The 27,551-nt window shown below is 36.4% G+C and overlaps 2 protein-coding genes across 5 annotated transcripts in view; both read left to right on the top strand.

Annotated features, from left to right (window-relative positions):
- The window catches only part of RNF128 (ring finger protein 128), a 125,997-nt gene extending 104,463 nt beyond the window's left edge, over window positions 1-21,534 (top strand). For both annotated transcript variants that reach the window (XM_036924992.2, XM_036924991.2), the window contains exons 3-7: window positions 6,567-6,638; window positions 9,931-10,013; window positions 10,870-10,966; window positions 11,769-11,937; window positions 20,133-21,534. In XM_036924992.2, coding sequence (XP_036780887.2) covers window positions 6,567-6,638; window positions 9,931-10,013; window positions 10,870-10,966; window positions 11,769-11,937; window positions 20,133-20,266 — 555 coding nt within the window. In that variant the 3' untranslated portion in view covers window positions 20,267-21,534. The remainder of the gene's footprint in view (window positions 1-6,566; window positions 6,639-9,930; window positions 10,014-10,869; window positions 10,967-11,768; window positions 11,938-20,132) is intronic.
- Window positions 21,535-25,714: 4,180 nt separating this feature from the next.
- Window positions 25,715-27,551, top strand: part of TBC1D8B (TBC1 domain family member 8B) — a 68,769-nt gene continuing 66,932 nt past the window's right edge. For all 3 annotated transcript variants that reach the window (XR_005032564.2, XM_036924990.2, XM_057495265.1), the window contains exon 1: window positions 25,715-26,018. Coding sequence is in view for 2 of the 3 variants with exons in the window: in XM_036924990.2 (XP_036780885.2) it covers window positions 25,889-26,018 (130 nt within the window). In the remaining variant the exon portion in view is untranslated. The remainder of the gene's footprint in view (window positions 26,019-27,551) is intronic.

The following is a 27,551-nucleotide window of genomic DNA, read 5'->3' on the forward strand; positions in this document are numbered from 1 at the left end:
AATTTCTTTTTTGGAGAACTGTCTGTTCAGCTCCTCTGCCCATTTTTTAATTGGATTATTTGTTTTTTGTTTGTCAAGGTGGGTGAGCTCTTTATATATTTTGGATGTCAAGCCTTTATCGGATCTGTCATTTACAAATATATTCTCCCATACTATAGGGTACCTTTTTGTTCTATTGATGGTGTCTTTTGCTGTACAGAAGCTTTTCAGCTTGATATAGCCCCACTTGTTCATTTTTGCTTTTGTTTTCCTTGCCTGGGGAGGTATGTTCAAGAAGAGGTCACTCATGTTTATGTCTAAGAGATTTTTGCCTATGATGTCTTCTAAGGGTTTTATGGTTTCATGACTTCCATTCAGGTCTTGGATCCATTTCTAATTTACTTTTGTGTATGGGGTTAGACAATGGTCCAGTTTCATTCTCTTACCTGTAGCTGTCCAGTTTTGCCAGCACCATCTGTTGAAGAGACTGTCATTTCCCCATTGTATGTCCATGGCTCCTTTAATTATATATTCATTGACCATATATGTTTGGGTTAATGTCTGGAGTCTCTAATCTGTTCCGCTGGTCTGTGGCTCTGTTCTTGTGCCAGTACCAAATTGTCTTGATTACTATGGCTTTGTAGTAGAGTTTGAAGTTGGGGAGTGAGATCCCCCCCACTCTATTCTTCTTTCTCAGGATTGCTTTGGCTATTTGGGGTCTTTGGTGTTTCCATATGAATTTTTGAACTATTTGTTTCAGTTCATTGAAGAATGTTGCTGGTAGTTTCATAGGGATTGCATCAAATCTATATATTGTTTTGGGCAGGATGGCCATTTTGATGATATTAATTCTTCCCAGCCAAGAGCATGGGATGAGTTTCCATTTGTTAGTGTCCTCTTTAATTTCTCTTAAGAGTGTCTTGTAGTTTTCAAGGTATAGGTCTTTCACTTCTTTGGTTAGGTTTATTCCTAGGTATTTTATTCTTTTTGAAGCAATTGTGAATGGAGTTGTTTTCCTGATTTCTCTTTCTATTGGTTCATTGTTAGTATATAGGAAAACCACAGATTTCTGTGTGTTTATTTTGTATCGTGCAACTTTGCTGTATTCCGATATCAGTTCTAGTAGTTTTGGAGTGGAGTCTTTAGGGTTTTTTATGTACAATATCATGTCATCTGCAAATAATGACAGTTTAACTACTTCTTTACCAATCTAGATTCCTTGTATTTCTTTGTTTTGTCTAAGTACCATGGCTAGGACCTCCAGTACTATGTTAAATAACAGTGGGGAGAGTGGGCATCCCTGTCTTGTTCCCCATCTCACAGGAAAAGCTTTCAGCTTCTCGCTGTTCAGTATGATGTTGGCTGTGGGTTTTTCATATATGGCCTTTATTATGTTGAGGTACTTGCCCTCTATACCCATTTTGCTGAGAGTTTTTATCATGTATGGATGTTGAATTTTGTCAAATGCTTTTTTAGCATCTATGGAGATGATCGTGTGGTTTTTGTCCTTTTTGTTGATGTGGTGGATGATGTTGATGGATTTTCTAATGTTGTACCATCCTTGCATCCCTGGGATGAATCCCACTTGGTCATGGTGTATGATCCTTTTGATATATTTTTGAATTCGGTTTGCTAATATTTTATTGAGTATTTTTCATCTACATTCATCAGGGATATTGGTCTGTAATTTTCTTTTTTGGTGGGGTCTTTGCATGGTTTTTGTATTAGGGTGATGTTGGCTTCATAGTATGAGTTTGGGAGTATTCCCTCCTCTTCTATTTTTTGGAAAACTTTAAGAAGAATGGGTATTATGTCTTCTCTGTATGTCTGATAAAATTCCGAGGTAAATCCGTCTGGCCCGGGGGTTTTGTTCTTGGGTAGTTTTTTGATTACTGTTTCAATTACTTTGCTCATAATTGGTTTGTTTAACTTTTGTGTTTCTTCCTTGGTCAGTCTTGGAAGGTTGTATTTTTCTAGGAAGTTATCCATTTCTTGTATGTTTTCCAGCTTGTTAGCATATAGGTTTTCATAGAAGTCTTTAATAATTCTTTGTATTTCTGTGGAGTCTGTCGTGATTTTTCCATTCTCATTTCTGATTCTGTTGATGTGTGTTGATTCTCTTTTTCTCTTAATAAGTTTGGCTAGAGGCTTATCTATTTTGTTTATTTTCTCTTGGTTTCATTGATTTTTTCTATTGTTTTATTCTTCTCAATTTTGTTTATTTCTTTTCTGATCTTTATTATGTCCCTCCTTCTGCTGACTTTAGTCCTCATTTGTTCTTCTTTTTCCAATTTCGATAATAGTGACATTGGACTGTTCATTTGGGATTGTTCTTCCTTCTTTAAGTGTGCCTGGATTGCTTTATACTTTCCTCTTAAGACTGCTTTTGCTGCATCCCACAGAAGTTGGGTCTTTGTGTTGTTGTTGTCATTTGTTTCCATATATTCCTTGATCTCTATTTTGATTTGTTCATTAATCCATTGATTATTTAGGAGCATGTTGTTAAGCCTCCATGTGTTTGTGAGCCTTTTTGTTTTCTTTGTAGAATTTATTTCTAGTTTTATACCTTTGTGGTATGAAAAGTTGGTTGGTAGAATTTCAATCTTTTGGAATTTACTGAGAATCTTTTTGTGACCTAGTATTTGGTCCATTCTGGAGAATGTTCCATGTGCACTTGAGAAGAATGTGTATCCTGTTGCTTTTGGATGTAGAGTTCTATAGATGTCTATTAGGTCCATCTGTTCTAGTGTGTTTTACAATGCCTCCATGTCCTTACTTATTTTCTGCCCAGTGGATCTATCCTTTGGTGTGAGTGGTGTGTTGAAGTCTCCTAAAATCAATGCATTGCATTCTATTTCCCCCTTTAGTTCTGTTAGTATTTGTTTCACATATGCTGGTGCTCCTGTGTTGGGTGCGTATATATTTAGAATGGTTATATCCTCTTGTTGGACTGACCCCTTTATCATTATGTAATGTCCTTTTTGTCTCTTGTGAATTTCTTTGTTTTGAAGTCTATTTTGTCTGGCACAAGTACTGTAACTCTTGCTTTTTTCTCCCTATTAATTGCATGAAATATCTTTTTCCGTCCCTTTCCTTTCAGTCTGTGTATGTCTTTAGATTTGAAGTGAGTCTCTTGTAGGCAGCATATAGATGGGTCTTGTTTTTTTATCCATGCAGTGACTCTGTGTCTTTTGATTGGTGCATTCAGACCATTTACATTTAGGGTGATTATTGATAGGTATGTACTTATTGTGCCATTGCGGGCTTTAGATTCGTGGTTACCAAAGGTTCAATGGTAATTCCCTTACTATCTAACAATCTAGTTTAATGTACTTAGTATGCTATTGCAGACACAACTTAAAGGTTCTTTTTTTTTCCTCCTTTTTCTTCCTCCTCCATTCTCTATATATTAGGTATCATATTCTGTACTCTTTGTCTATCCCTTGGTTGGCTTTGGGGTAGTTGAGTTGATTTTGCATCTGCTTAGTAATTAATTGTTCTACTTTGCTGTGGTTTTATTTCCCCTCGTGATAGCTTTTTAGTCTTAGGAATACTTCCATCTACAGCAGTCCCTCCAAAATATTCTGTAGAGGTGGTTTGTGGGAGGTAAATTCTCTCAGCTTTTGCTTATCTGAAAATTGTTTAATCCCTCCTTCAAATTTAAATTATAACCTTGCCAGGTAGAGTATTGGTCATTCCAGGACCTTCTGTTTCATTGCATTAAATATATTATCCCACTCTCTTCTGGCCTGTACGGTTTCTGTTGAGAAATCTGATGATAACCTGATGGGTTTTCCTTTGTATGTGATCTTTTTTCTTTCTCTAGCTACTTTTAAAAGTCTGTCCTTATCCTTGATCTTTGCCATTTTAATTATTATGTGTCTTGGTGTTGTCTTCCTTGGGTCCCTTGTGGTGGGAGATGTGTGCACCTCCATGGCCTGAGAAGCTATCTCCTTCCCCAGACTGGGGAAATTTTCAGCATTTACCTCCTAAGTGACCCTTTCTATCAATGTTTCTCTCTTCTTCTTCTTCTGGAACCCCTATAATGCAAATATTGTTCCGTTCGGATTGGTTACAGAGTTCTCTCATTATTTTTTCATTCTGAGAGATTGTTTTTCTCTCTGTGCCTTTGTATTTCTCTTCTCTAATTTCTATTCCATTTACCATCTCTTCTACTACATCTAATCGGCTTTTAAATCCCTCCATTGTATGTTTCATTTCAGATATGGAATTTCTTAATGATTAATTTCCATCCTAAATTCATCCCTGATTTCTTGCATATGTTTCTATACCTCCATGATCATGTTTATGGTTTTTATTTTGAACTCTCTTGCAGGAAGATTGGTGAGTTTCATTTCATTTGGCCCTTTTTCTGGGGTTTGTGAGATTTTAGTTTGAACCAAGTTCCTTTGACATTTCATATTTATATGTAGCACCCTCTAGTGCCCAGAAGCTCTAGTCTCTGGAGCTGCTCAGCCCCTGGAGTGAGGTTGGGGGTTACAGGTGAGTGGCGCTGGTGCCTGGGGGAAGGAAAGAGCTGCTTCCTGCTTCCCAGCTGCAGTGCCTGTCTCTAGTGTCAGAGCCAGTGGGCCCTGCACACAGGTGTAAGCCTCTGTGCTTTGTGTTTGTAGCTGTCATAGGCAGGGCCTCCATCTGGCTGGCCTGTTGCCTGCACAGTGACTGCCAGTTTGCAAGCCAGTGCCAGCAGGGCAGGAGGAAGGCGCAGCAGACTGCATACCACCGTGGGGGGCCTCGGAGCTGGTAGCCAGCCAGGGGGATGGAGCACCTGAGGCTCCTGAATGTTCCCAACCTGCTGGGCTGAGCATTCCCAGACAAACTTGTCCACCTATCCCTTCATCCGCGCAGCGAGCTCTGTGCCAACCCTGCCGCTTCGGCAGCCCTCTCGCTGCCAGTGAAGCCTCTCAGACTGCTGGCCTTTCCTTTGTCCCAGAGTGGCCAGATGTGGATCCCTGTCCTCCACAAATGGCTGGAATCTCAGTCTCTCAATATTCCACCTCTCTTAGCTTTCCAACCCCACTAATCTCCAAAGCACCATGCAGTGTAAGTTTGTGCTCCCTAAGCAGATTTCCAGGGCTGGGTGTTCACCAGTCCTAGGCTTCCACCTCCTCCCCTCTCCATTTCTCTTCCTCCTGCTGGTGAGCTGGGATGGGGGAAGGGCTTGGGTCCCGCCAGATTAAGGCTTTGGTACATTACCCTGTTTCATGAGGTCTGCTCTGTTCTCCAGGTGTGTGCAGTCTGGTGCAGCCTTCTTTCCTGTTGCTCTTTTAGGATTAGTTGTATTAACTATATTTTCATATTATATGTAGTTTGGAGAGGAGTTCTCACCTCTCATGCTGCCATCTTGAATTGATCTTCCCCATTGATTTTTAAGCCAGGTATTTTGGGAGCTTGTTTGTCCTGTGCAGGACCTAGGGTTTGGGCCTGTTGTGGACCACAGACTCCTCGCTTCTCAAAAAATGTCTATGTTTTTGAGATTCCCTTCCAACTGTCAGTCGCCACACTTGTGATGGGGTGTTTTGTTTTGTGTTTTTTTTTGGTGAGACTGTGTGTCTCTTCCTCTCTTCCTCATTTTGATGCTGCCCTTTTATTTTTGCTGTGGAGACTGTTAATCTAGTTTTAATGTCTTTTTTCAGAGGAATTTAGTCCACATGTAGTTGTAAATTTGTTATGTCTCTGGGAGAAGGTGAGTTCAGGATCTCCCCACACTGCCATCTTGAACACCCAACTTCACTTCTGATTCAATTCTGTATAATATTTCAGTTCTTATTCCCTAAATGAGCCTTGGGCTTGCTTTTGTATTTAGGTATAGTTCGGTGAAACAAAAAAATTCTTACCACTCTTCAGAATTTATCCTAATTATAAGACAATATTGGTTATAAATAGCAATTTTTTCCTAATACCAAAGAACACTGTAATGATTAGTATTGCCTTCATTTTATAGATGAGCAAACAGGCTAAAAGATTTAATTCTTTTTCAGGACTATTTACTTATAAGTGACAAATTCAGATTTTGAATGTAGGTCCATTTGAATTCAAATTCTCTGCACCTTCTGTCAAGATACAATTCATAAAATAAATTGAAAAAAATGCACCCTAAGGTCCTCTGAGCTTGAAAATAGGGAAAGTGCTTTGAAAATTCATAGCATCTGAATCCATTTGGAATACAGACATGTATCTTTACCATTGCAGCACAAAAGTGCTGTTTAAGAAGTTAGGGGCATATAGTAAATGAAAAGTAACATTAATTTGAAAAACTCTGCCTCATATTGGTTAAATGGGACATTAATTATGGTTAATTCCATTTTATCTTTTGAAATTCATTCATACATGACTTCTACTTGATAAATTTCCTCTCTACCTTTTCCATTCCATTTCTTTTGAAGATAGTTTTTTAATGTCTGCTGTTTATTTATTTTTATTGAAGTATAGTTGATATACAATATTATATTGGTTTTAAGTATAAAACATAATGATTCAATAGCTATACATTATTAAATCCTTACCCCAAGTGGTGTAGTTACTATCTGTCAACGTACAAAGAGTAATGCCTGCTATTTATATTACAGAGACAATTAAAGGCAGATGCCAAAAAAGCCATTGGAAGGCTTCAACTGCGTACACTGAAACAAGGAGACAAGGTGCATCTATGACTTTTAAGCTATTTGTTTTAAAGCAATGCTACTTTAAAGCTAAGTATTCCTTCAAAGTGTGCTTTTCATTGGAATTTATAAATCTTACTGACTTTTTAATCTATTTGATGCTGGAAGTAGGCTTTATAATGGCCCCCAAAGAGATCTAGGTCCTAATCCCTGGAACCTGTAAATGTTATCTTATATAGCAAAAAGGACTTTGCAGATGTGATTAAGTTAAAGATCTTGAGACAGGGAGATTATCCTGTTTATCCAGGTGGGTCCTAAATATAATCACAGCTTCATTATAAGAGGGAGGAAAAGGGAGATTTGACTGCAGTACAGTAGGAAATATGGCAATGGAAGCAAAAGGTTGGAGTGATGCAAGAAAGGGACCATGAGCCAAGTAATACAGCCTCTAGAAACTGGAAAAGTTACGGAAAGGGATTCTCCCCTGAAGCCTCCGAAGGAACACAGCACTGCCAACACCTTGATTTTTAAACTTCTGATTTCCAAAACACTAAGAGAATAAATTGCAGTTATTTTAAGCACTGAGCTGTGGTAGTTTGTTACAGCAAAACAGGAAATTAATACAATGCTTTAATACAACTTCACTTGGACATCCATTTTCAGATTTAGCATAGCTGAAAAACTACTATCAAGGTGTAAAACATATAAAAATATAGAACTTATTGAAATAAAAACTACCATTTATAAGAGCACTAAAACCATTAAATAGTTATAAATCTCACAGAAATGTATAAGATCTATATGCTGAAAACTGTAAAATACCAATGAAAGAAAGAAATGAAAAGAGGACCTCAGTAAATGGAGTATACAATATTCATGGGTCAGAAGACTCACTGTTGCCAAGATGCCAATTTTTCCCAAACTTATCTATAGATTCAGTGTAGATTCAATCAAAATCCTTGTGGCATCTTTTATAGAAGTTGAAAAATTGATTCTAAGTTTATATGGAAAAGTAAATTTTGATAAAGCAGAACAAATTTGGATGACTCCTATTACCTGATTTGCAGAATTATTTTAAAGCTACAGTAGTGAATATGGTGTGGTATTGGAGAAGGGATAGACCTTTAGATAAATGGAACAGAAGAGAGAATTTAGAAATAGACCAATTGATTTTTGGCAAAGGTACAAAGACAATTCAATGAACAAAGGGTAGCCAATTGTTGGCTCTCCATATGCAATGACTGGATATCCTTATGCAAAAAAAAAATGAACCTTAATCCATACTTCCTACCCTCTGTAAAAATTAACTCAATGGATCACAGCCTTAAATATAAAACCTAGAACTATGAAATTTTTAGGAGAAAACTTTGGAGAAAAGTATCTTCACGACTGGGGTTAGGCAAAAATTATTTAGATAAGACATTATCAACAAGTCCATTAAAGAAAACAAATGAGAAATTTGACTGTCAAAATTAAGAACTTTGGTCTTTTGAAAGACATTGTTAAGAAAATGGAAAGACAAGCCACAGATGGGGCAAAAATATTGGCAAACTACGTACCTAATAAAATACTGTATCCAGAATATATAAAGGACCCTCAAAACTTAACAATAAGGAAATGAACAACCTGAAGAAAAATGGACAAAATAGAAATTTTACCAAAGAAAATACAGTTGAGCCTTGAACAATGCATACATCAGGGGTGACAAACTTCCAAGCAGTTGAAAATCCACATCTTAACTTTTGACTCCCCCAAAACTTAACTACTAATAGCCAACTGCTTACTTTATGGTAGTAACTAGTATAGAAAATATCTACATATGTTTTATACATTCACGACATATTTAACTTTTTCTTAATTTTTTTCAATATTTCTAGGCTATATGGTTCATCTATGAGTTTTTTCAAATTGTCTCAAACCTCAAAAAAAAGTTCCAACTTATTTATTATAAAAAATCTGCATATATGTGGACCTGTGCAGCTCAAAACTGTTTTGCTCAAGAGTCAACTGTATATGAACGGCAGAAAAGCACATAAAAAGGTGCTCAACATTATTAATCAATAGGGAAATGCAAATTAAAACCACAATGAGATACCACAGCACATTCATTAGAATGTCTAAAACCAATACAACTTAGAATACCAAGAGCTGACCAGATGTGTAACAACTGAACTCTCATGAATTTGCTGGTGATAATGCAGTGTACAGCCAGTTTGAAAAACAGTTTGGCAGTTCTTTATGAAGTCAAAAATACACTTTCTAAAGAACCCAGCAATTTGACTACTAGATATTTACTCTAGAGGGAAAATATATGCCCACATAAAAATTTGTACACAATTATGGAAGCTTTACTCATAATTACCCAAAGCTGGAAAGAACCCACATGTCCTTTAAATGGTGACTGGGTAAGCAAACTGGTACATCCATATCAGGTAATTTTATTCAGCAATAAAAAGGAGGGAGGGGACCTACCAATACATAAAAGGGTCTGGATGAATCTCAAATGCATTATGTTAAGTGAAAGAAGCCAGACTCAAAGGCTATATAATGCACAGTTCCATTTACAGGACATTCTGGAAGAGCCAAAACTGTAGTAACAGAAAACATATCAGTGGTTGCCAGAGGGTGGGGATGAGAGGAGGGGTTAACTGCAAGGGGGTGTAGAGGAATTTGTTGGGGTAATAGAACTATTCTATATATCTTGATTATGGTGGATACTAAGTGACTGCATGTTTTTCTAAACTTGCAGCACTGTATACTAACACAGTGAATTTTACTGCATATGAATAATAGCTTATTTTGTAAGGGGAAAATGTAGCTATAAAACACATACAAATGGTGTATTTTGTAAATTCTAAAACCAGGAAAAATAGTTTAAATCAGTGCTATGTTTCTCTTTGTGCTGGTCCTCTTTTGGTTGACTTTATTTTACCTTTTGTAAGTCTAAATAATTATATTTTATTTTCAAATTTCAATTATATAATACAATGTTATCAACTGTAGTCACTGTGTTTTACATTAGATCCTCAGGTCTTACCCAAAGCTGAAAGTTTGTACTCTTTTACCAATTTCTCCCTATTTCCCTATCTCCCCCAGCCCCTTAGCAACTATTTTCTACTCTCGATTTCTTTAAGTTTGATATTTTTTTTGTTCTACTTAATTCTAAATATTTTAAATCACTTTCTGAAACATAGCCACTTAGTGAAGTGATATAATGCTACTCTTTCTATAGGAATTTATGCAATTTAAATATATTTATATTCTGATTTTGCTCTGCAGTTTAATGTATGTTTTCTTATCCATCAGAGTAACAATAACTATTTGCTCATAGGAAATTGGCCCTGATGGAGATAGTTGTGCTGTATGTATTGAACTATATAAGCCAAATGATTTGGTGCGCATTTTAACCTGCAAGTAAGTTTGAATTTTTTTATATCATCAGTAAGAATAACTGATTTACAAAAATGATTGTAATGGGGGAAACTACTTTGAGTGCTTCCAAACTGATGTAAAGAAAATGTTTATTTTTAACTTATTTGCATTTAAATATATGTGAACATTTTTAATATCATTGAAATTAGTACAAAGATAATTATGTAAAGTTTCCATAACCTGAAACAATTTAGAAAGTAGTTCCATATAAAACTGAGAACCTAGCCAGCACCACAATTTTATACATGGAGTACTGGATTATTTAATTTAAAATCATTCTAACAACCCTACTGAGCAAAAAAATATCAATTTTTGAGCTCCTATTTGGAAATCTTCATTCTTTAGTTTTTTATTATCCCATTCATGACAGTAGTTTTTAACACTCTTTCTTTTAGCTACTAAATAGTGGTGTTCTTGGAACATATCACATTGCCTACAGTATCTGCATTATGTTGTACTCAGTACTATATTGTACTGTATTATTGGAATGACTAACTGTACCATTTTATAGTTAGGGAATGAAAAGATAATAAACATCTGCAAAACTGAACAAAGTCTTCACTCAAGTAACATCAAGTCATTTTTCAAGTAATTAGTGTTGAAAGTAGTCTTTTCAAAGCTAAGGTAATGAGGCTTTTATATTTAAAGTTACTGCATTATGAAATTTCCAAATTTTGTCTCTGTGACTCCTTCTTAGTATTTATGCTGTAATGGTGTGCTTAAAAGAAAAAGAAAGGGTATCCATTAAAAGATAAGTAAAATTACAGGGTAACATGTTAGTATATTAGGCAAAGTATTGTTGTTACAACTGATAACTATGTGTTTTTTCCTTCATTAGCCACATTTTCCATAAGACATGTGTTGACCCATGGCTGTTGGAACACAGGACTTGCCCCATGTGCAAATGTGACATACTCAAAGCTTTGGGAATTGCGGTAAATACTGCTAAACTATTTACATGAAGGAACTTAAGCAATGTGCTCTTTATGTACCTGGGCCTTCAGGAAAATAGCATCCTTACTTTTTAGCTATCTAATGGGCTAAACTTATAATTTATACCAAAATTGGACCTATTTACATCATAGTGACAGCAAGGTGCAAGTTGGACCACCTCCATTTTCCTTCTTCCTCCCTCTCCTCAAATGAATTTATTATGTGGTCAGAATCTGAAGTGGTGACCATATAAACTATCAACTTGCTGTTTTTACTCTCTTATTGCATAGGAACCAAGCTTGTAGTGAAACAAGCATGTCTAATCTGAGAAAGTACAATAAATATTAAATTATAATTCTATTCGGTAAATGAATAAAAACGACCTATTTCATAGTACATTCCATAGAAAGTCGAGCTCAGCAAAATCTTCCTGACTTGAGGAGATACATAGATGACAGTAATATTCAATTCTTCTAGGGAATGTCAAGAGATTTATTTATTTGTTTGTTTGTTTTGAGTGTCTACCTTGTACCAGGCATCATATTATGAAGTGCTGGGATCACCCAGATGAACATGTCAGATGTGAAGGCAATCTGCCTGCAACATATTTCATCCCATTGGCAGACAGACCCAGTTACTCCAGCTGCTCTGGCTGGGACCAGCAAGATGTGATTATCAAAAAGGAATATAGGTTTAAAAGGTTAAGAAGCATTGCTCTTAATAAGTCACCTATGGAGAAACTTTGTTATGTCAAGGAAAAGCATGTTCTCTGAGTCTTTTAATTTGTTCAAATGCTTTCCAAAGGTGGATGTTGAAGACGGATCAGTGTCTTTACAAGTCCCTGGGTCAAATGAGACATCCAATAGTGCCTCTCCTCATGAAGAGGATAATCGCAGTGAGACTGCATCATCTGGATATGCTTCAGTTCAGGGAGTAGAGGAACCGCCTCTGGAAGAACACGTGCAGTCAGCAAGTAAGCACCATGCTGAGGGGCAACAAGTGCCCCACAAATGACCCATTGTGGACCATACACCCAGCAGAGTACACCTGCTTTTTAGCATCTGTTCCATTCATCCATTAACATAGTCCAGGTTTCTTCTAGTAACAATGATGCAACACAGCATGTACCCCTACCTAAACTTGATATACACATATTCAAATGTTCCTGAAATAGATGAAATGCATCAGGAATGGGAATTATTCACAGAAGAAAAAGACTTTAAAGGAAAGCTTCTCTCTATGGATTTAAGTGTTGGCTTATTAACTTACAGAGGCTAAGGAAAAACTTCAAACTTTAGAAGCCACTGTTTATTTCAGATCAATAAGAAATTAAGATGAAGGAGTCTTGAAATGATAAAATAGAATTTAATAAATGAAAGTTTGATTTATACCAGTTTCTCAAGAACCCATCTTTTGCCCGGATGAGAAACTGTTTAAGAATATGTGCCACCACCTGGTGATTATTTATCATGAAATGAACAAACCATGGAAACTAAAATTGTGTATATTGTTTTCAAAGTTCATGTGACTCAGTATTGCAAGTTAGTAATATCATACCAGTGGAGAAATTTTATGTAATTTTGTTACTTTTTTCCTTAGAAAGAGAAAACCCCAATACAAATTATTTTCCCTTTCTTTAATTTCCAAACTTCTTAAAGGTTTTTGTTGGTTTGGTAGGGTTTTTTTCCTCAATCCTCATTTTGAGATGACCTAATTCTGGTATAAAAGTAGAAGAAAAACTAAATGTCAAGATGACTTGTGAAAGTTGCAGCTTCTTACGACATAAACCTTTGTCCTCAGTGGGCTTATCAGTGACATAGATGTAATTCCTGAAGATGTCACAAGGAATGCTATCATGCAAACACAAACCTTGTATTTCTTGTAATCTAATGTTCAGACATTTCTAGAGTACTAAGTAGTAATAAGATCTTTAATCTTTGGATTACTCTACCTGTAATAGAGAATCATTGTCTATTGCCCCAGATGATTTTTTGTTCCCATAACCATGTGGTAATAGGATTCAGTGAAAATAAAGGAGAGTGTATAGAATAATTCAGTTTATTGCTAGGCTTGTTAAAAAGTTCCAACCTATTTTTGTATGTGTGTTTTGTTCTTCTCATGGGGGAGTATCGTAAGCAGGACAATTTTAGCAGAGGATTTGAGAAGCAAATAGAATGAAGATCTACATTCCTACTCCTGTATTCCTTATCCAGATGTATGGTAGTAACACCCACCCACACCCATCCAGGTGCCTCAAACCAGAAATAAGGAAGATTCTAGATTCTTCCCTCTTCCCTTTCCTGTTGATTCAATATCTTTTTTCTCTAATCCATTCCCTCATTTCCAATGCAAATTCCACAATCACAACTTGAACCTCTGTCTTTTTTCTGCCATTCCTTCAACTCTTCCTCGCCCAAGAAATTGGGTAGCCCAGTCTAACTCTTATTTCTCCTATAAAACTTACCCCCCTTTGAAAAGCCTCCCTTGACTCACATGTGTGGCCCTATTGTCTGTTTCAACAGAACTCCTGTCGTTTCATTTATTCCACTGAATTGTGTTAAAATTTTTTAAAGTTCCTTTGAATAGGGACAGTATCATATTATTCACTATTGTATACCTAGCACAGCCTGCCACATAGTAGATACAAATAAGTATTGAATGAATGATCACATAGAATGAATTTAATTTTATCTATGACTATGTATTACTAGTTTGGGTATCTTGCCTATTTGCTCCTGATTATTATGGCAATAGTTACTTAAATAACTGTAAATATACAGTTGATTAGTTCATGTCTGTGTGTTCCATCACTGCACCAAGTCCATTAGAACACTGGTTTTCAAACTTAAGCATGCATTAAGTCATCTGGAGAGCTTGTCAAAACAGAAGGGCCACCATCAGTTTCTGACTCAGTAGGTCTGGGGTGGGGCTCAAACATTTTCATTTCTAATGAGTTCCCAGGTGTTACTGACGATGCTGGTCCAGGGACTACACTTTGAGAACCACTTAATAATGGCCCTAGTTCTTAACCCTGGTCCCACATTAGGATCACCCAAAGAAACATTAAACATTACTGATGCCTGGGCTCTACCCCAGAATGGTTAAGTCAGAATCAGTTAGGAGTGAGGCCCAAGCACATGTACTTTTCAATTTTTTTCACTTTAATTTTGAAATAATTTCAGGCTGACAAAAAAAAATGTTTCAGAAATAGTACAAAGAATGCCCATATATCCTTCACCCAAGTTCTCCAAATGTTAACATCTTAAATGAGTATATACAATTATCAAAATCAGGAAAATAACTGATAAAATGTTAACTAGATATTTTACTCAAATTTTACCACTTGACCCACTAATGTTCTTTTTCTGTCCTGGGATCCCACATTGCATTTCCTTTTTTCTCGTTTTTTTCTCTTAGCTTCGTTGAGATATACTTGACATATAACATTGTGTAAGTTTAAGGTGTACAACATAATGATTTGATACACAAAAGGATTACCGTAGTAGAGTTAGTTAACAAATCCATCACCTCACATAATTACAATTTTTTGTAAATTTTTGCTATTCTCTTAGAAACTTTCAAGTTTGTAATACAGTGTTGTTAACTATAGTCACCATGCTGTACATTAGATCCTCTAGAACTTATGCATCTTTTAACTGGAAGTTTGTACCTTTTGACCAACATTTCCCCATTTCCTACTCCCCCCAGCTCCTGGCAACCACCATTCTACTCTCTATTTCCATGAGTTTGGCTTTTTTTTTTTTAGATTACATATGTAAGTGAGATCATACAGTATTTGTCTTTCTCAGTCTGACATTTCAGTTAGCACAGTGCCCTCAAGGTCCATCCATGTTGTTGCAAGTGGCAGTATTTCCTTCTTTCTCATCACTGAGTAACATTCCATTCTGTGTGTGTGTGTGTGTGTATAAATAAATATACACACCACATTTTCTTTATGCATTCATCTGTCAATGGATACTTAGGTTGTTTCCATGTTTTAATTATTGTGAATGCTACAGTGGATGTGGAGGAGCAGATATCTCTTCAAGATAATAATTTCATTTCCTTTGGATATATACCAAGAAGTGGGATTGCTGGATCATATGATAGTTCCAGTCTATTTTTTGATGAGCCTCCCATACTGTTTTTCATAGTGGTTGTATCAAATTACATCCCCACCAACAGTGCATTAGGATTCCCTATTCTCCACGTCCTTACCTACATATACCTCTTGCCTTTTTGAAAATATCTATTCTAACTAGTGTGAGGCACGGTCTTACTGTGGTTTTGATTTGCATTTCCCTGGTGGGTAGTGATATAGAGCATGTACCTGTCAGCCATTTGCATGTATTCTTTGGAAAAATATCTATTCAGTTCCCCTGCCCCATTGTTTAATTGGGTTATTTATTTTTCTTTTTTATGGGTTCCTTATATATTCCAGATATTCCTTATCTGGTATGTGGTTTGCAGATCTTTTCTCCATTCCATAGGTTGCCCCCTCATGCTGTTGATTCTTTCTTTTGCTATGCAGAAGCTTTATAGTTTGCTGTAGTCCCACTTGATTTTTGTTTTTGCTGCTTGTGCTTTTGGTGTCATATCCAAAAAATCATTGCTAAGACCAATATCAAGTTGCTTTTAACCTATGTTTTCTTCTAGGAGTTTCATGGTTTCAGATCTTATGATTAAGTCCTTAATCCGTTTTGAGTTCATTTTTGTGAGTGGAATAAGATAGGAGTCCAGTTTCATTCTATTGCATGTGAATGTCCAGTTTACCCAAAACCATTTATTGAAAAGACTGTCTTTGCCCTATTGAGTATTGTTTTCTTCCTTATCAAATATTAGTTGACTGAATATACATGAGTTTATTTCTGGGTTCTCAATTCTGTTCCACTGATCTATGTCTCTTTTTATAGCAAAACCATACTGTTTTGATTACCACAGCTTTATAGTAGAGTTTGAAATAAATAAGTGTGATGCCTTCCACTTTTTTCCTCTTTCTCAGGATTGCTTTTGCAGGGTCTTCTGTGTTCCATATAAATTTTAGGATTTTTTTCTATTTCTATGAAAAATGCCATTGGAGGTTTGATAAGGATTGCTTTGAATCTATGGATGACTTTGGGTATATGGACATTTTAACAATATTAATTCTTATCCATGAATGCTGAGTAGCTTGCCATTTATTTGTGTCTTCTTCAATATCTTTCATCAATATCTTATAGTTTCCAGTGCAGATCTTTTACCTCCTAGGTTAAATTTATTCATAAATATTTTATTGTTTTTGATGCTATTGTAAATGGGATTTTTCTTTATTTCTCTTTCAGATATTTCATTGTTAGTGTATAGAAATACAACTGATTTTCATATGTTGATTTTGCATCCTGCAACTTTACTGAATTCATTTATTAGTTTTAACAGTCTTTTGGTGGAGTCTTTAGCTCTTTCTCTATATAGGAAGGGTCATGTCATCTAGGAACAGAGAAAATTTTATTTCTTCCTTTCTGATTTGGATACCTTTTATTTCTTTTTCTTAAATTAATTGCTCTGGCTATGACTTTCAGTGCTATATTGAATAAGAGTGGTGAGAGGGGGTACCTGTGTCTTGTCTTATCCTTGATTTTAGAGGAAAAGCTTTTAGCTTTTCACTATTGTGTGTGATGTCAGCTGTGGGTTTATCATAGATGGCCTTTATTATGTTTGGGTATGTTCCTTCTATATCCAATTTGTTGAGAGGTCCTCACTGCATTTAATTGTCTCATCTTCTTAGTTCTGATCTGTGACTGGTCTTCCTTAGACTTTGTCTTTCATGACCTTGACACTTTTGGAGACTACTGGTCAGTTGTTTTGTAGAATATCCCTCAATTTGAATTTGTCTGCTGTTTCCCAATGATTAAATTCATTGTCCATTGCCCATTTCCGGCAAGAATACCATAGAAGTGATAAATATTCTTCTCTGCCTCATATTATATAATAAGGTACATGAATGCAGAGTATCTTGCCAATTATTTGTGTCTTATTACTGTCCATGTCTTATTACTGATAGTTTTAACTTTGCTTACTTGGTTAAGGTGGTGCCTGCCAAGCTTCTCTTTTTAAAGTTACTATTTTCCCTTTGTAGTTATTAATTATCTTACAGAGAGTCACTTAGAGACTATGCAAATATTCTATTTCTCATCATACTTTTACCCAGTAATTTTAGCAATCATTGGTGCTTTTTGCTTGCAATAATTATTACTGATGTCTGTGCCAAATGGTAATTTTCTATGTCCAGCCTCCCTTCTACATTAAGTAAGCTTCTATTTCAAGGAAAAGTTATCATCTGCCCATTTATTCAATTATTTATTTATAATACTATGGACTCATAGATATTTCTTTTATTCTATATTATTCTCATGATTTATTCATTGTCCAGATTGTCCTAGATTTGGTCATTGGGAACTCCCTTAAGTTGGTGTCTGTTTTTTTTTCTTCAATATGCCCTATCTTTTTTTCTACACTGCTTTACTTTTTGGCACACAAGATGTTGTAGGCCAGAGATTGGCAAAGTTTTAGGTAAAGAGCCAGATAGTAGTAAGTATTTTAGGTTTTGAAGGCCATAAATCTCTGTTGATGAATTTTCTTTTGGGTTTTATTGTGTTACAACCTTTTTTACAAATGAAATATAGTTTATATACAATATTATATTGGTTTCAGATTAACAACTTAGTCATTCATCAATTATATACATTATTAAATGCTCACCATGATAAGTGTAGTTATCTCTCACCACATAAACATATTATAATATTATGGGCTATATTCCCTATGTTATCCTTCCATACCTGTGACTAAATTGTTTTATAATTTGGAGTTGGTACCTCTTTATCCCCTTCATGTATTTTACCTGTTCTCCCCCTTACCCCACCCCTGGCCATGGTAGCCAACCATCCATTCTCTATGATTTTGAGTCTATTTCAGTTTGGTATGTTTATTTGTTTTGTCAATTGTCAGATTTCACATATAAGTGAAACAATATACTATTTATCTTTTACTGACTGGCTTACTTCACTTAGCATAATACCCTCTAGGTCCATCCATGTTGTTGCAAATGGCAAGACTTCTTTCTTTTTTGTGGCTGAATAATATTCCATTGTATATATGTACCACATCTTTATCCATTCATCTATTGATGGACACTCCAGTTGCTTCCATATCTTAGGAATTGTAAATAATGCTGCAATAAGCATAGGCGTGCATATACCTTTCTAAATTGATGATTTCCTTTTCTTCAGGTAGATTCCCAGAAGTGAATTGCTGGGTCATATGGTATTTCTATTTTTAGTTTTTTGAGAAACTTCCACAGTTTTCCATAGTGGCTATGCCAATTTGCAATATCACCAGCAATATACAAGGGCTCCCTTTTCTCTACATCCTCCCCAACACTTGTTATTTCTTGTATTGTTGATACTATCCATTCTGACTGGTGTGAGGGAATATCTCATTGTAGTGTTGATTTGCATTTCCCTGATGATTAGTGATGTTGAGCATCTTTTCATGTGTCTGTTGACCACCTGTATGTCTGTTGGAAAAATGGCTACTCAGGTCCTCTGCCCATTTTCTAATTGGGTTGTTTGTGGGATTTTTTGATGTTGAGTTGTATGAGTTTTTAGTATATTTTTGATATTAGCCCCTTATCAGATATATCATTTGCAAATATATTCTCCCATACAGTAGGTTGTTTTTTTGTTTTGTTGATGGTTTCCTTTGCTGTGCAGTAGCTTTTCAGTTACATGTAGTTCTGCTTGTTTATTTTTGCTTTTGTTTCCCTTGCCTGGAGAGATACACCCGGAAAAGAATTGCTAATGTTGATGTTCAAGTGTTTACTACCTATGTTTTTTTCTAGGAGTTTTATAGTTTCAGTTCTTATATTTTGGTCTTTTAACCCATTTCAAGTTTATTTTTGTGTATGGTGTAAGACAGTGATTTATTTTCATTCTTTTGCACATAGCTGTCCAGTTTTCCCAACACCATTTATTGAAGAGACTGTCATACAACCTTTTAAAGATGTGAAAACCACTTGTAGCTATTGATTTGGCTTTCAGGCTGTAGTTAGCTGACCCCTTGGCTAGAATTTAAGTTAATCCTGTACTCTCCTTGCCCAAGCCCTAGAATCAGCCATTTCTTCAGGGGGAGGGGTACCTTTTATGGAGAATAATACTTTAAAACCAAGATCTGGGGACAAGGTATATCAATGAGTATATCATTGCTATTGGGTGTCATTAATCTTAACCCTTTCAATGAAAAAAGCTAGGAAATAGGTATATGTAGTCACACAAACATACATATCAGTATCCATCTATCCATCCAAAAAACAATAAGCTTAATACATCTGATTTCAATCCGACACCACAGAGTTTATTCTAGCCTTCCCCTTTTCTTATTTGTAACTCCTTTCTCTGTCAGTGAAATACTAGACTCTCATTATCCATATAAAATTTATTTATTATTTGTTCAATTCTAGAATGCACATAAAATAGTTTCAACATTGCTAACTCATACTCCTGTGAAAAACAATTTCACTAATTATGTAGTTCTTTTTCTTTTTACCATTATAGAATATAATCAGAATACTGTTTTCCAAAGTTATTTATGTTAGTTCTTTACTTCCCCACTCTTTTTAGGATGGTTCTGTTTCATTTGTACCATAATTGTGTTCACTTGCTACTGTTTGTATTCCATTTTGGTAACTGCCCCAAACTTCCTGGATTTTTTTTTAGCCTGCCTGTCTATGTGTACATCTGTCTTTGTATTTCTCTATACATATGAAAAAGTATAGATCATTTTTTCAAATGCCCAGATGATTGAATTGTGAAGTCGCATTTAAGAACTGCTGTAATTAGGATAGAGAAGAAGCAGAAGACATAACTTTTTGCTCTTAAGGAGGCTAAAGTCTGGGTAGAAGCACATATGTGAATCCAAAAAAAGAGTAATTGTAAATCAATATAAAAATGTCATATGTGCTTTATATAAGATATAGCATATACCATGTAATTATTAAAAGAACATGGAATGCATGTAATAATCAGAGAATGATTGAGTTAGACAAGAAAAGGTTCTTAGACATGAGTGTTGAATTTTGACTTAAAGAAGAGAGGAGTGAAAGCATCCTAAAATTGTCATTTCTGTTTACAGATGAAAATTTACAGCTGGTAAACCATGAGGCAAGTTCCATGGCAGTGGATGTTGTTCCTCATGTTGACAACCCAACTTTTGAAGAAGATGAAACTCCTGATCAAGAGACTGCTGTTAAAGAAATTAAATCATAAAATCTGTGTCAATAGAAAACTTGAACTTTTAGTAATAACAGAACTGCCAATCGGGGCCTAGTTTGCTATTAATGAACTGGATAAACAATAAAATAAGGATGATAATGAAAGTGCTGAGATGATTAATATTATGCTATAGTTAAATGGCTTAAATATTTAATCTCTTAACCTTTTTCCACAAACTCATTATAATGTTTTTCATAGGCAAGTTTCCTCTCAATAGTGATAGTAATGTTTTTAAACAAAACTCTCTTCAAGTAGTCATGTTTTCCATTTATAACAATTTCTTATAAAAACACATTGCTTTTCAAATGTGGAGTAGCTATAATCACTTTATGATAGTATCTTAATTAAAAATAATGCTACTTTAGCTTGGGCTACATGTGTCAGGGTTTTTTCTCCAGGTGCTTATATTGATCTGGAATTATAATGTAAAAAGCAATGCAAACTTAGGCTAGTACTTCATGAAATATCTATTTAAGCTACATTAAGTTGATAGAACAAGATTAAAGCAAAATATCTGTTTTAACTATTTCTTGTTTTTAAAATTAGGCTAAATGTATTTCATGTGAGTGTCAAGCATAGTTAATCAGAGAATATGGACTGGACTGGATTGATTGGTTTATTAGTGACACCAATTTGCCACAAAATTATAGACAAAAAGTTTCCTTCCAAAAATGCTGTATAACTATTTCTCAAACTTACAGGATTTCTCAAAAGCAGACTATATAAATTATCACAGTATTTGAAAATGATAAGTCACACAAAAATTGGTAATTGATCTTTGTGTATCAATCTACAGAAATCAGTCCGTAGAAAATGTTTTCCAAACAATGCTGACTTTGAAAATTGAGTCTACATTTTCCCAAAATGGACTAAAATTATATTAGGTAAACTACAATTCTGTCCATGTAGCAACAAATTTTGTGAATGCATTTTCTCGGGGTTTGAAAAAGAATAGAGGGTGGAGAATCCCAGGTGCCTTAATATAAAGTTTGAAGCTTCATCCACCAAAGTTAAATAGAGCTATTTAAAAATGCACTTTATTTGTATTCTGTGTGGCTTATCTTTGGTTTTAGAGTTTTGTTTCCAGTGCAGATTTCAGGAGAATTTAGGCAAACGCAGAACAAACATGTATTTTTGTTTGCTAAACATAGAATGTATAAAACCATTGCATTCTTGTACACTGATTTGAAATGCTGTAAATACATCCCGATTTGTATTGATTCTCTTTAAATATAAAATGTAAATAAAATATTCCAATGAGAGTTTGTGCCTGATGTTAGCTGTCATGTACTAACTTTTCATATATGCTTGGATTTGGGGGAGAAATGGTTGGATGTAAATGCTCATTAGTGTATTTGATCATTAAAAACTAAAACATTAGTGTGATATATATTTACATATTTTATTACATAGATGGTGCCATTGTAATATAACTAAACCTACCTATGAATTATTTTTAAATGTCAGCAAGGTAAATAATGAGGTTGACCACGGGTAATATAAGATTAGAAAAAGACTTTGATGCCAGTCCGTGTTTCTACTACCCAAGACATAAGGCCATTTTTTTTTTACTTCAAAGTTTTCTTTTCCTTCAGCCTTGTCTTGGGCAGTATAATTGTTAGGATGCTGTTAATGAGTTAAGCGCATCTTCCTTTTGTCAAACATGTTAAGAATAAACAGGTGCTTGGAATACCTCAGAATCATGATTATCAAACCAGGATACCTATATGTTTCATGTGGCAATATGCCAGGTATGTATGTGTGTGATGCCACACAATAAACTTGACCTATATTCTTAAAGAGTTCATTTTAAGTTTTGTGAGGGTTCTTTTAGGGGGGAATTTATAATTTAAATTTTAACAGCTACATTGAAGTATAATTTACATAGCAAAAATTCACCCATTGTCAGTGTACAGTTATGCAGCGCTTCACAAATGCATAGAGTTGTGCAACTATCACCATGATCCAGTTTTAAAACATTCCATTACCCCCAAAAGTTCCCTCATACTCATTTGCAGTCAATTTCTGCTCCCATTCCCAGCTCAAGGCAACCAGCAGCCTGCTTTCTGTCATATAGATTTGCTTATTCTGGACATTTGAGATAAATGGAATCATACAATATGTGGTCTTTTGTGACTGACTGCTTCCACTTAGCATATTTTCAAGGCTCATTCATGTTGAAGCATGCATCAGGGCTTCATTCCTATTCATTGCTGACTAATATGCCATTGTATTCCACATTTGATTATATACTCATCAATTAATGGGCACTGGGATTGATCTCACTTTTGGGCCATTATGGATAATGCTGCTCTGAACATTCACATACAAGTCTTTGCATAGGTGTATGTTTTTGATTCTCCTGGGTATATACAAAGGAGAGGAATTCCATGTCACTTGTGAATTCTCTTCCTACTGTTATCTTTTGAAAAAAAGAACAGACTTTATTACTTTCACATGATCTAAATATAAGCTAATTCCTTTAACAGTGGCAGTAGATATATTTGTATATAGGGAGTCTCCAACTTAAGGAGGGGTTTTCTGAGAGTTTATTTGTAATTTTAGCAGAAGTCAGGTTGTATTATAAATAAGAACATACATAGTTCCCAGGTAACTCAGTAAAAATATATTTAAAGATACAACTGGAATGCTAGAAACATCCCTTCTTCCCCCCTACCCTACATCTAGTTTTTGTTCATTTGCTAAATATTTTAATTAAGTCCTACACATCTGGAGAAATTTTATCACCTTGGTTTTAACAAATCTTAAGTTATTTACCTTATTGTCTTCTACTGTTTGTAGTGAATTTTTAGAATATTTTTACACATTTTAAACAACAAAATCTAGATTATGTGCCACGTGAGACTTAAATTCATGATCACAGGGGGCACTTCAAGCTCCAGAGATAAATGTTCATAGTTCTTCACCTTAGAGCTAATTCACTGAAAAGTCTGAAAAACACTACCTACTAGTTAACCTTTTTTCTCCAGAAACATATGATCTCATGAATATGAGACTCTTGTGGACATACTTAGATCTTGATGCTTAGAGTGTAGTATATATAAATATCGTTTTGTATGGATAGTTAGTAGTAACTTCTCCAGCTGATAGCCCAGTTGTCAACCACTGCCTTAGAAAATTTTCATGGGCAGGTCCTCATAAACTTTTAAAAAAAGCAATTCAGTCATCTAAAATCATTAACAGAGTATTTTTAAAAAGACATCTATGTGGGTCTTAATGGAAATGTGATTAATCGCCCCCAATTTGTTGCAGAGTTTGATTTCCAGATATCTAATTTGGTTTAAATCAGTTTATCTAAAACTTTAATGTGCTTATAAATCACCTGGGAATTTTGTTAAAATGCACACTGATTCAGCAGGTCTGGAATGGAGTCTGAGATTCTGAATTTCTAGCAAGTTCCCTGGTGATGCAGATGTTGCTGGTCCAGGTGTCTGCATTTTGAGCAGCAAATCTTTAAATGGCTCTCTTCTAACAGTGCTTACCTGTTTTGAATCTATGTGATCTTAGGCAAGTTGCTTTTCTGAGTATCCTGTTCTTCATCTTTAAGGATGTAAAAATGTGCAAGCTTATTAATGATGGTTAAATGACTATATATACATTTTATTTATTTGTTTGTTTATTTATAAAGTGCCAGTACTGTACCAGCAGTAATATCCAAGGCAGTTTGTAAATCTTTCTTCCCTAAAAACAATTTACATCAACATACACAACTGAATACTGAATAAAGTGAAGTGCTCTGCTTTTTAAGGCACTTTCAGAAAAATACTTTTATTTATTTGCAATGGCTTGAAATATAGCTTACGATAAAATGAAAATTTTATATATCACAAGTAATTTGAAAAAAATTTTTCTTTACATAATCAGTGAAATATTTACTAGATAAAGCAGGAGCGCTCTAAATGCTCTGCTCTGAGCCCAAAGTGGGTCCGATGCTGTAACAGGGAGCATCTGGATGGAGTTGTGGAGTAGAGGCAGAGGAACATCCAGTTCTGGACAGCCCTCGCCTTAACTCTAACATTTGACGGTATTGCAAGATAATGTGGTTTGATGATGAAGAAAATGAAAAGAGGAAGGAAAGGTGAAAAGAAAGGACACTTTGAAGCTCTTTACTTTTACTGATCTTTCGTCAGGAAGATGAAGAATTATCTTCCTTAGTATACATCTATATTGGGATGGCTTTTCTGAAGGAAACAAGGCAGTTTGGGCTCTGTGAAGACTGCCTCTTCCCATCCTCTCCAGAAAGCTGGCCTTGGGACTTAGAAGAGAATCCCAAATTGACCCTTTCTCATTCCCCAAGAAAAATCCCTGCTTGTAGTACACCTTCTTGAGCTAGCCCAGCATCTTGGGAGGGTTAAACCAGAGATGCTCCTCCTAGGCAGTTCTTCAGCTGCTTGACTTGGCATCTGAGTGTGCCGCACCCCATATTTTTAGCCAAATGGCCTTGAGGCTTTATTCTCAGAATAGCTTGCCAAGAGCCCCTTGTTTTTGTACTCCTTCCTTCCTATAACCTTGTTTTAGCTTAGTGCACTCTTTAATTCTGGTGGGCTTAGTTATTGCAATAAAAACGTCCCTCAAATAATTCCTCACTGCGATGTCATGCAAATCACAGACCTCATTCAACACCTTAAGTGTTTAAGAAGCTGTGTTACTTAAAGAGATTAAGAAAGAAAAATAATAATAAAACCGTTTAGTCGGACATGTTCTGTGACTGATTACAATAGATTTGAGGAGGCGGTGGGGGAAGGGAGGGATGCGCGACATGAAGAAAACTACCCATCTTCTGGCGATTTTATATTCTTCCTGTACAGGCAGAAAAAAACTCAATCTAAGGAAGATTAATCTAAAAGCTTAATCTAAGGAAGATTTCAAATTAGACAAGGAGTCATATCAGACTCCACTTATTGTGTGACCTTAGATAAAGTCACCTTACCCGTCTGCACTTTTATGTGCAAAGTGGGGAATAAAACTTTAACAAGACTTATCTAAAGATTATGTGAAACAATATACGTTAAATTGTCTTAATACATAGAGCTCATTAAATGCGAGTTAGTGCTTCCCAGAATGGGCCATTTGTTACTCCAAAATTCCGGAAACTTTGTTTTCCACAGGTTAACACCCTGGGTTGTAAAAGCATGAGAAGAAGCAACACTTTTATACCTGCGGCTCACTTATTTGCACACACACACACAAAAAAAACTGCTTTAAACTTGAGATAAGCAACAAACGCTTAACTAGTGGCGGGACCCGCTTTGAAAGCACCCCCACTCAGTTCTCACCCCCAGTGGATTGTGGGAAGTGTAGTCCTGCCCTCTAGTTGCTTGAGTACAGAAAATCGGGTAGCAAACTACAACTCCCAGGAGGTGAAGAAGCGAGACTATTTCCCAGTCGGGCGGTAGCACTGTGGGAGGGAATTGGCAATCTCGCTGCCTACGTGGGAGAGAAGGGAGGAATTGGGGGAAGTGTGGAAAAGCTGAACCCAAGCTGCTGCCGCCTGAGGAAGATTTGGTGGGAGAAGTAGAAGGGAAGAAAGGGGTGGAGGGTGAGGTGAGGAGGGCATCTGGGTCGCTGCTCCTGGGCAGCACAAAGTTCTTCGCAATGTGGCTGAAGCCTGAGGAAGTGCTCCTGAAAAATGCGCTGAAGCTGTGGCTGATGGAGAGGTCCAACGACTACTTCGTGCTGCAACGGCGTCGGGGCTACGGGGAGGAAGGCGGAGGAGGGCTCACAGGTAAGCTGTGCCGGCCACTCTGACCCGCCGCGGGGCCGTGTTAGCTGGTACTTAAAAGGTGGTGAGGAAAACAGTTACTCGTCGCTACCCGCCGCCGGATCCCAAACCCTGGGCGGAGGGACGGTGTACTGCTCCCGCCACCACCTTTTTCCATTGCCCTCCCCGAGTCCTGAGAATGCCTCACGGGACCAGCAGTTGCCCTTTGGGTGGGACAGGGAAAGGAAAAAGGGGTTCTTTCTAGGGCAAACAAGAATCAGAGGAAAAGAAGGGGTTCCTTCTGAGGCATAGTACCTGCCCTGTCTCCTCCCATGGGGGAGGGGGGCTGATTACGAATGTTAGACCTCCACAGGTCGCATTTAGGCTGGTGACAGGGGCCAGTTCGTTTTTGTGGACCGAACTTTTTTCACAAATCCCCCTATCGACAGTCACCACCCCCCAACACACAACCCCTCCCCGGGAATGTAAATGGTGTTGGTGAGGTGTCGGAGATGAGGATGGTGAGAAAGGGAGGAGCCCCAATTACATCCGGAGGGATAGGCTTTGAATGAGAGATTAGATAGTGGGGGGAAGTGGGAGTGGGGAGAGGGCGAAGAATAGGTCTCAGAATTGCTGACCTCTTCCAACTGAGCACCTTTTACTTTGTCGCCAGGTTTTCTAACCTTGGGATCCCCTCTCAAAAGTAACCGACGTAATTCATTTCTCTGGAGTGTTTGGCGCTGCCCTTTCTTTTAAAGCCATGATTGTAAGCAAACCAATTAAACAGAAGTTTATTCCAGTCTCATTCATCCTGCCTTCAGCTATTTGATTGACAAGAACGTATTCCTTGATCAAATGTTTAAAGCTTACAAAGAACTTTATTTTGAGACCGCTCGTCTTGGGCAGGGGCATTCCAACTTTTGGACATTGGGGAGACCAGAGATCTTTTTCATGACCACTCTGCTTTGGTATTGCGGCCTTGAAGCTGTGGACCAGGCTTAATTTAGGCAGCTGGATGTAGCAGGATGGAGGAAGAGTCCAAAAACTTGTATTTCAGTCCCATTCTTATCTCTTGTTGAGTGACATTCGACAAATTTATTCAACCATCAGCGCCTACTATGTACCACATGGAATGGTACAGTACAAAGACAATTAAGGTTCAGGTCCCCACCTTTGAATAAGGGGGAAAGGGTTGTGTTGGAAGGAAGTGACTGGTAAACCACGCAAATTATAATTATACCCAGTAACTAGTTAACTAGGCAAATTACAATTAGAACCAAATAACTTAAGGGTTGGGTAAAGATTTATGGAGGTGATGACACTGCTTTCCCTCTTTTGTAAGATGGTGTCTACCTCCCAGAGTTAAGACGATTAAGATGAAAAATAATAGGTGCCAAATCAATGTATGTTGTTAAAATGGTGATAAACATGTGCTATTTCCTTTTTTATTTCCAAGCCACCAGGGTGGAGAGAATTCTGAGGTTCCACAGGCCATTTAAAAAAAAGTCTTGTGAGACCTATTCATCTTACTCAGTAGCTTCTAAAAGGGCCCTTTCT

This window comes from Manis pentadactyla, chromosome X (assembly GCF_030020395.1).
Source record: "Manis pentadactyla isolate mManPen7 chromosome X, mManPen7.hap1, whole genome shotgun sequence".
In the NCBI taxonomy this organism is placed as follows: Eukaryota; Metazoa; Chordata; class Mammalia; order Pholidota; family Manidae; genus Manis; species Manis pentadactyla.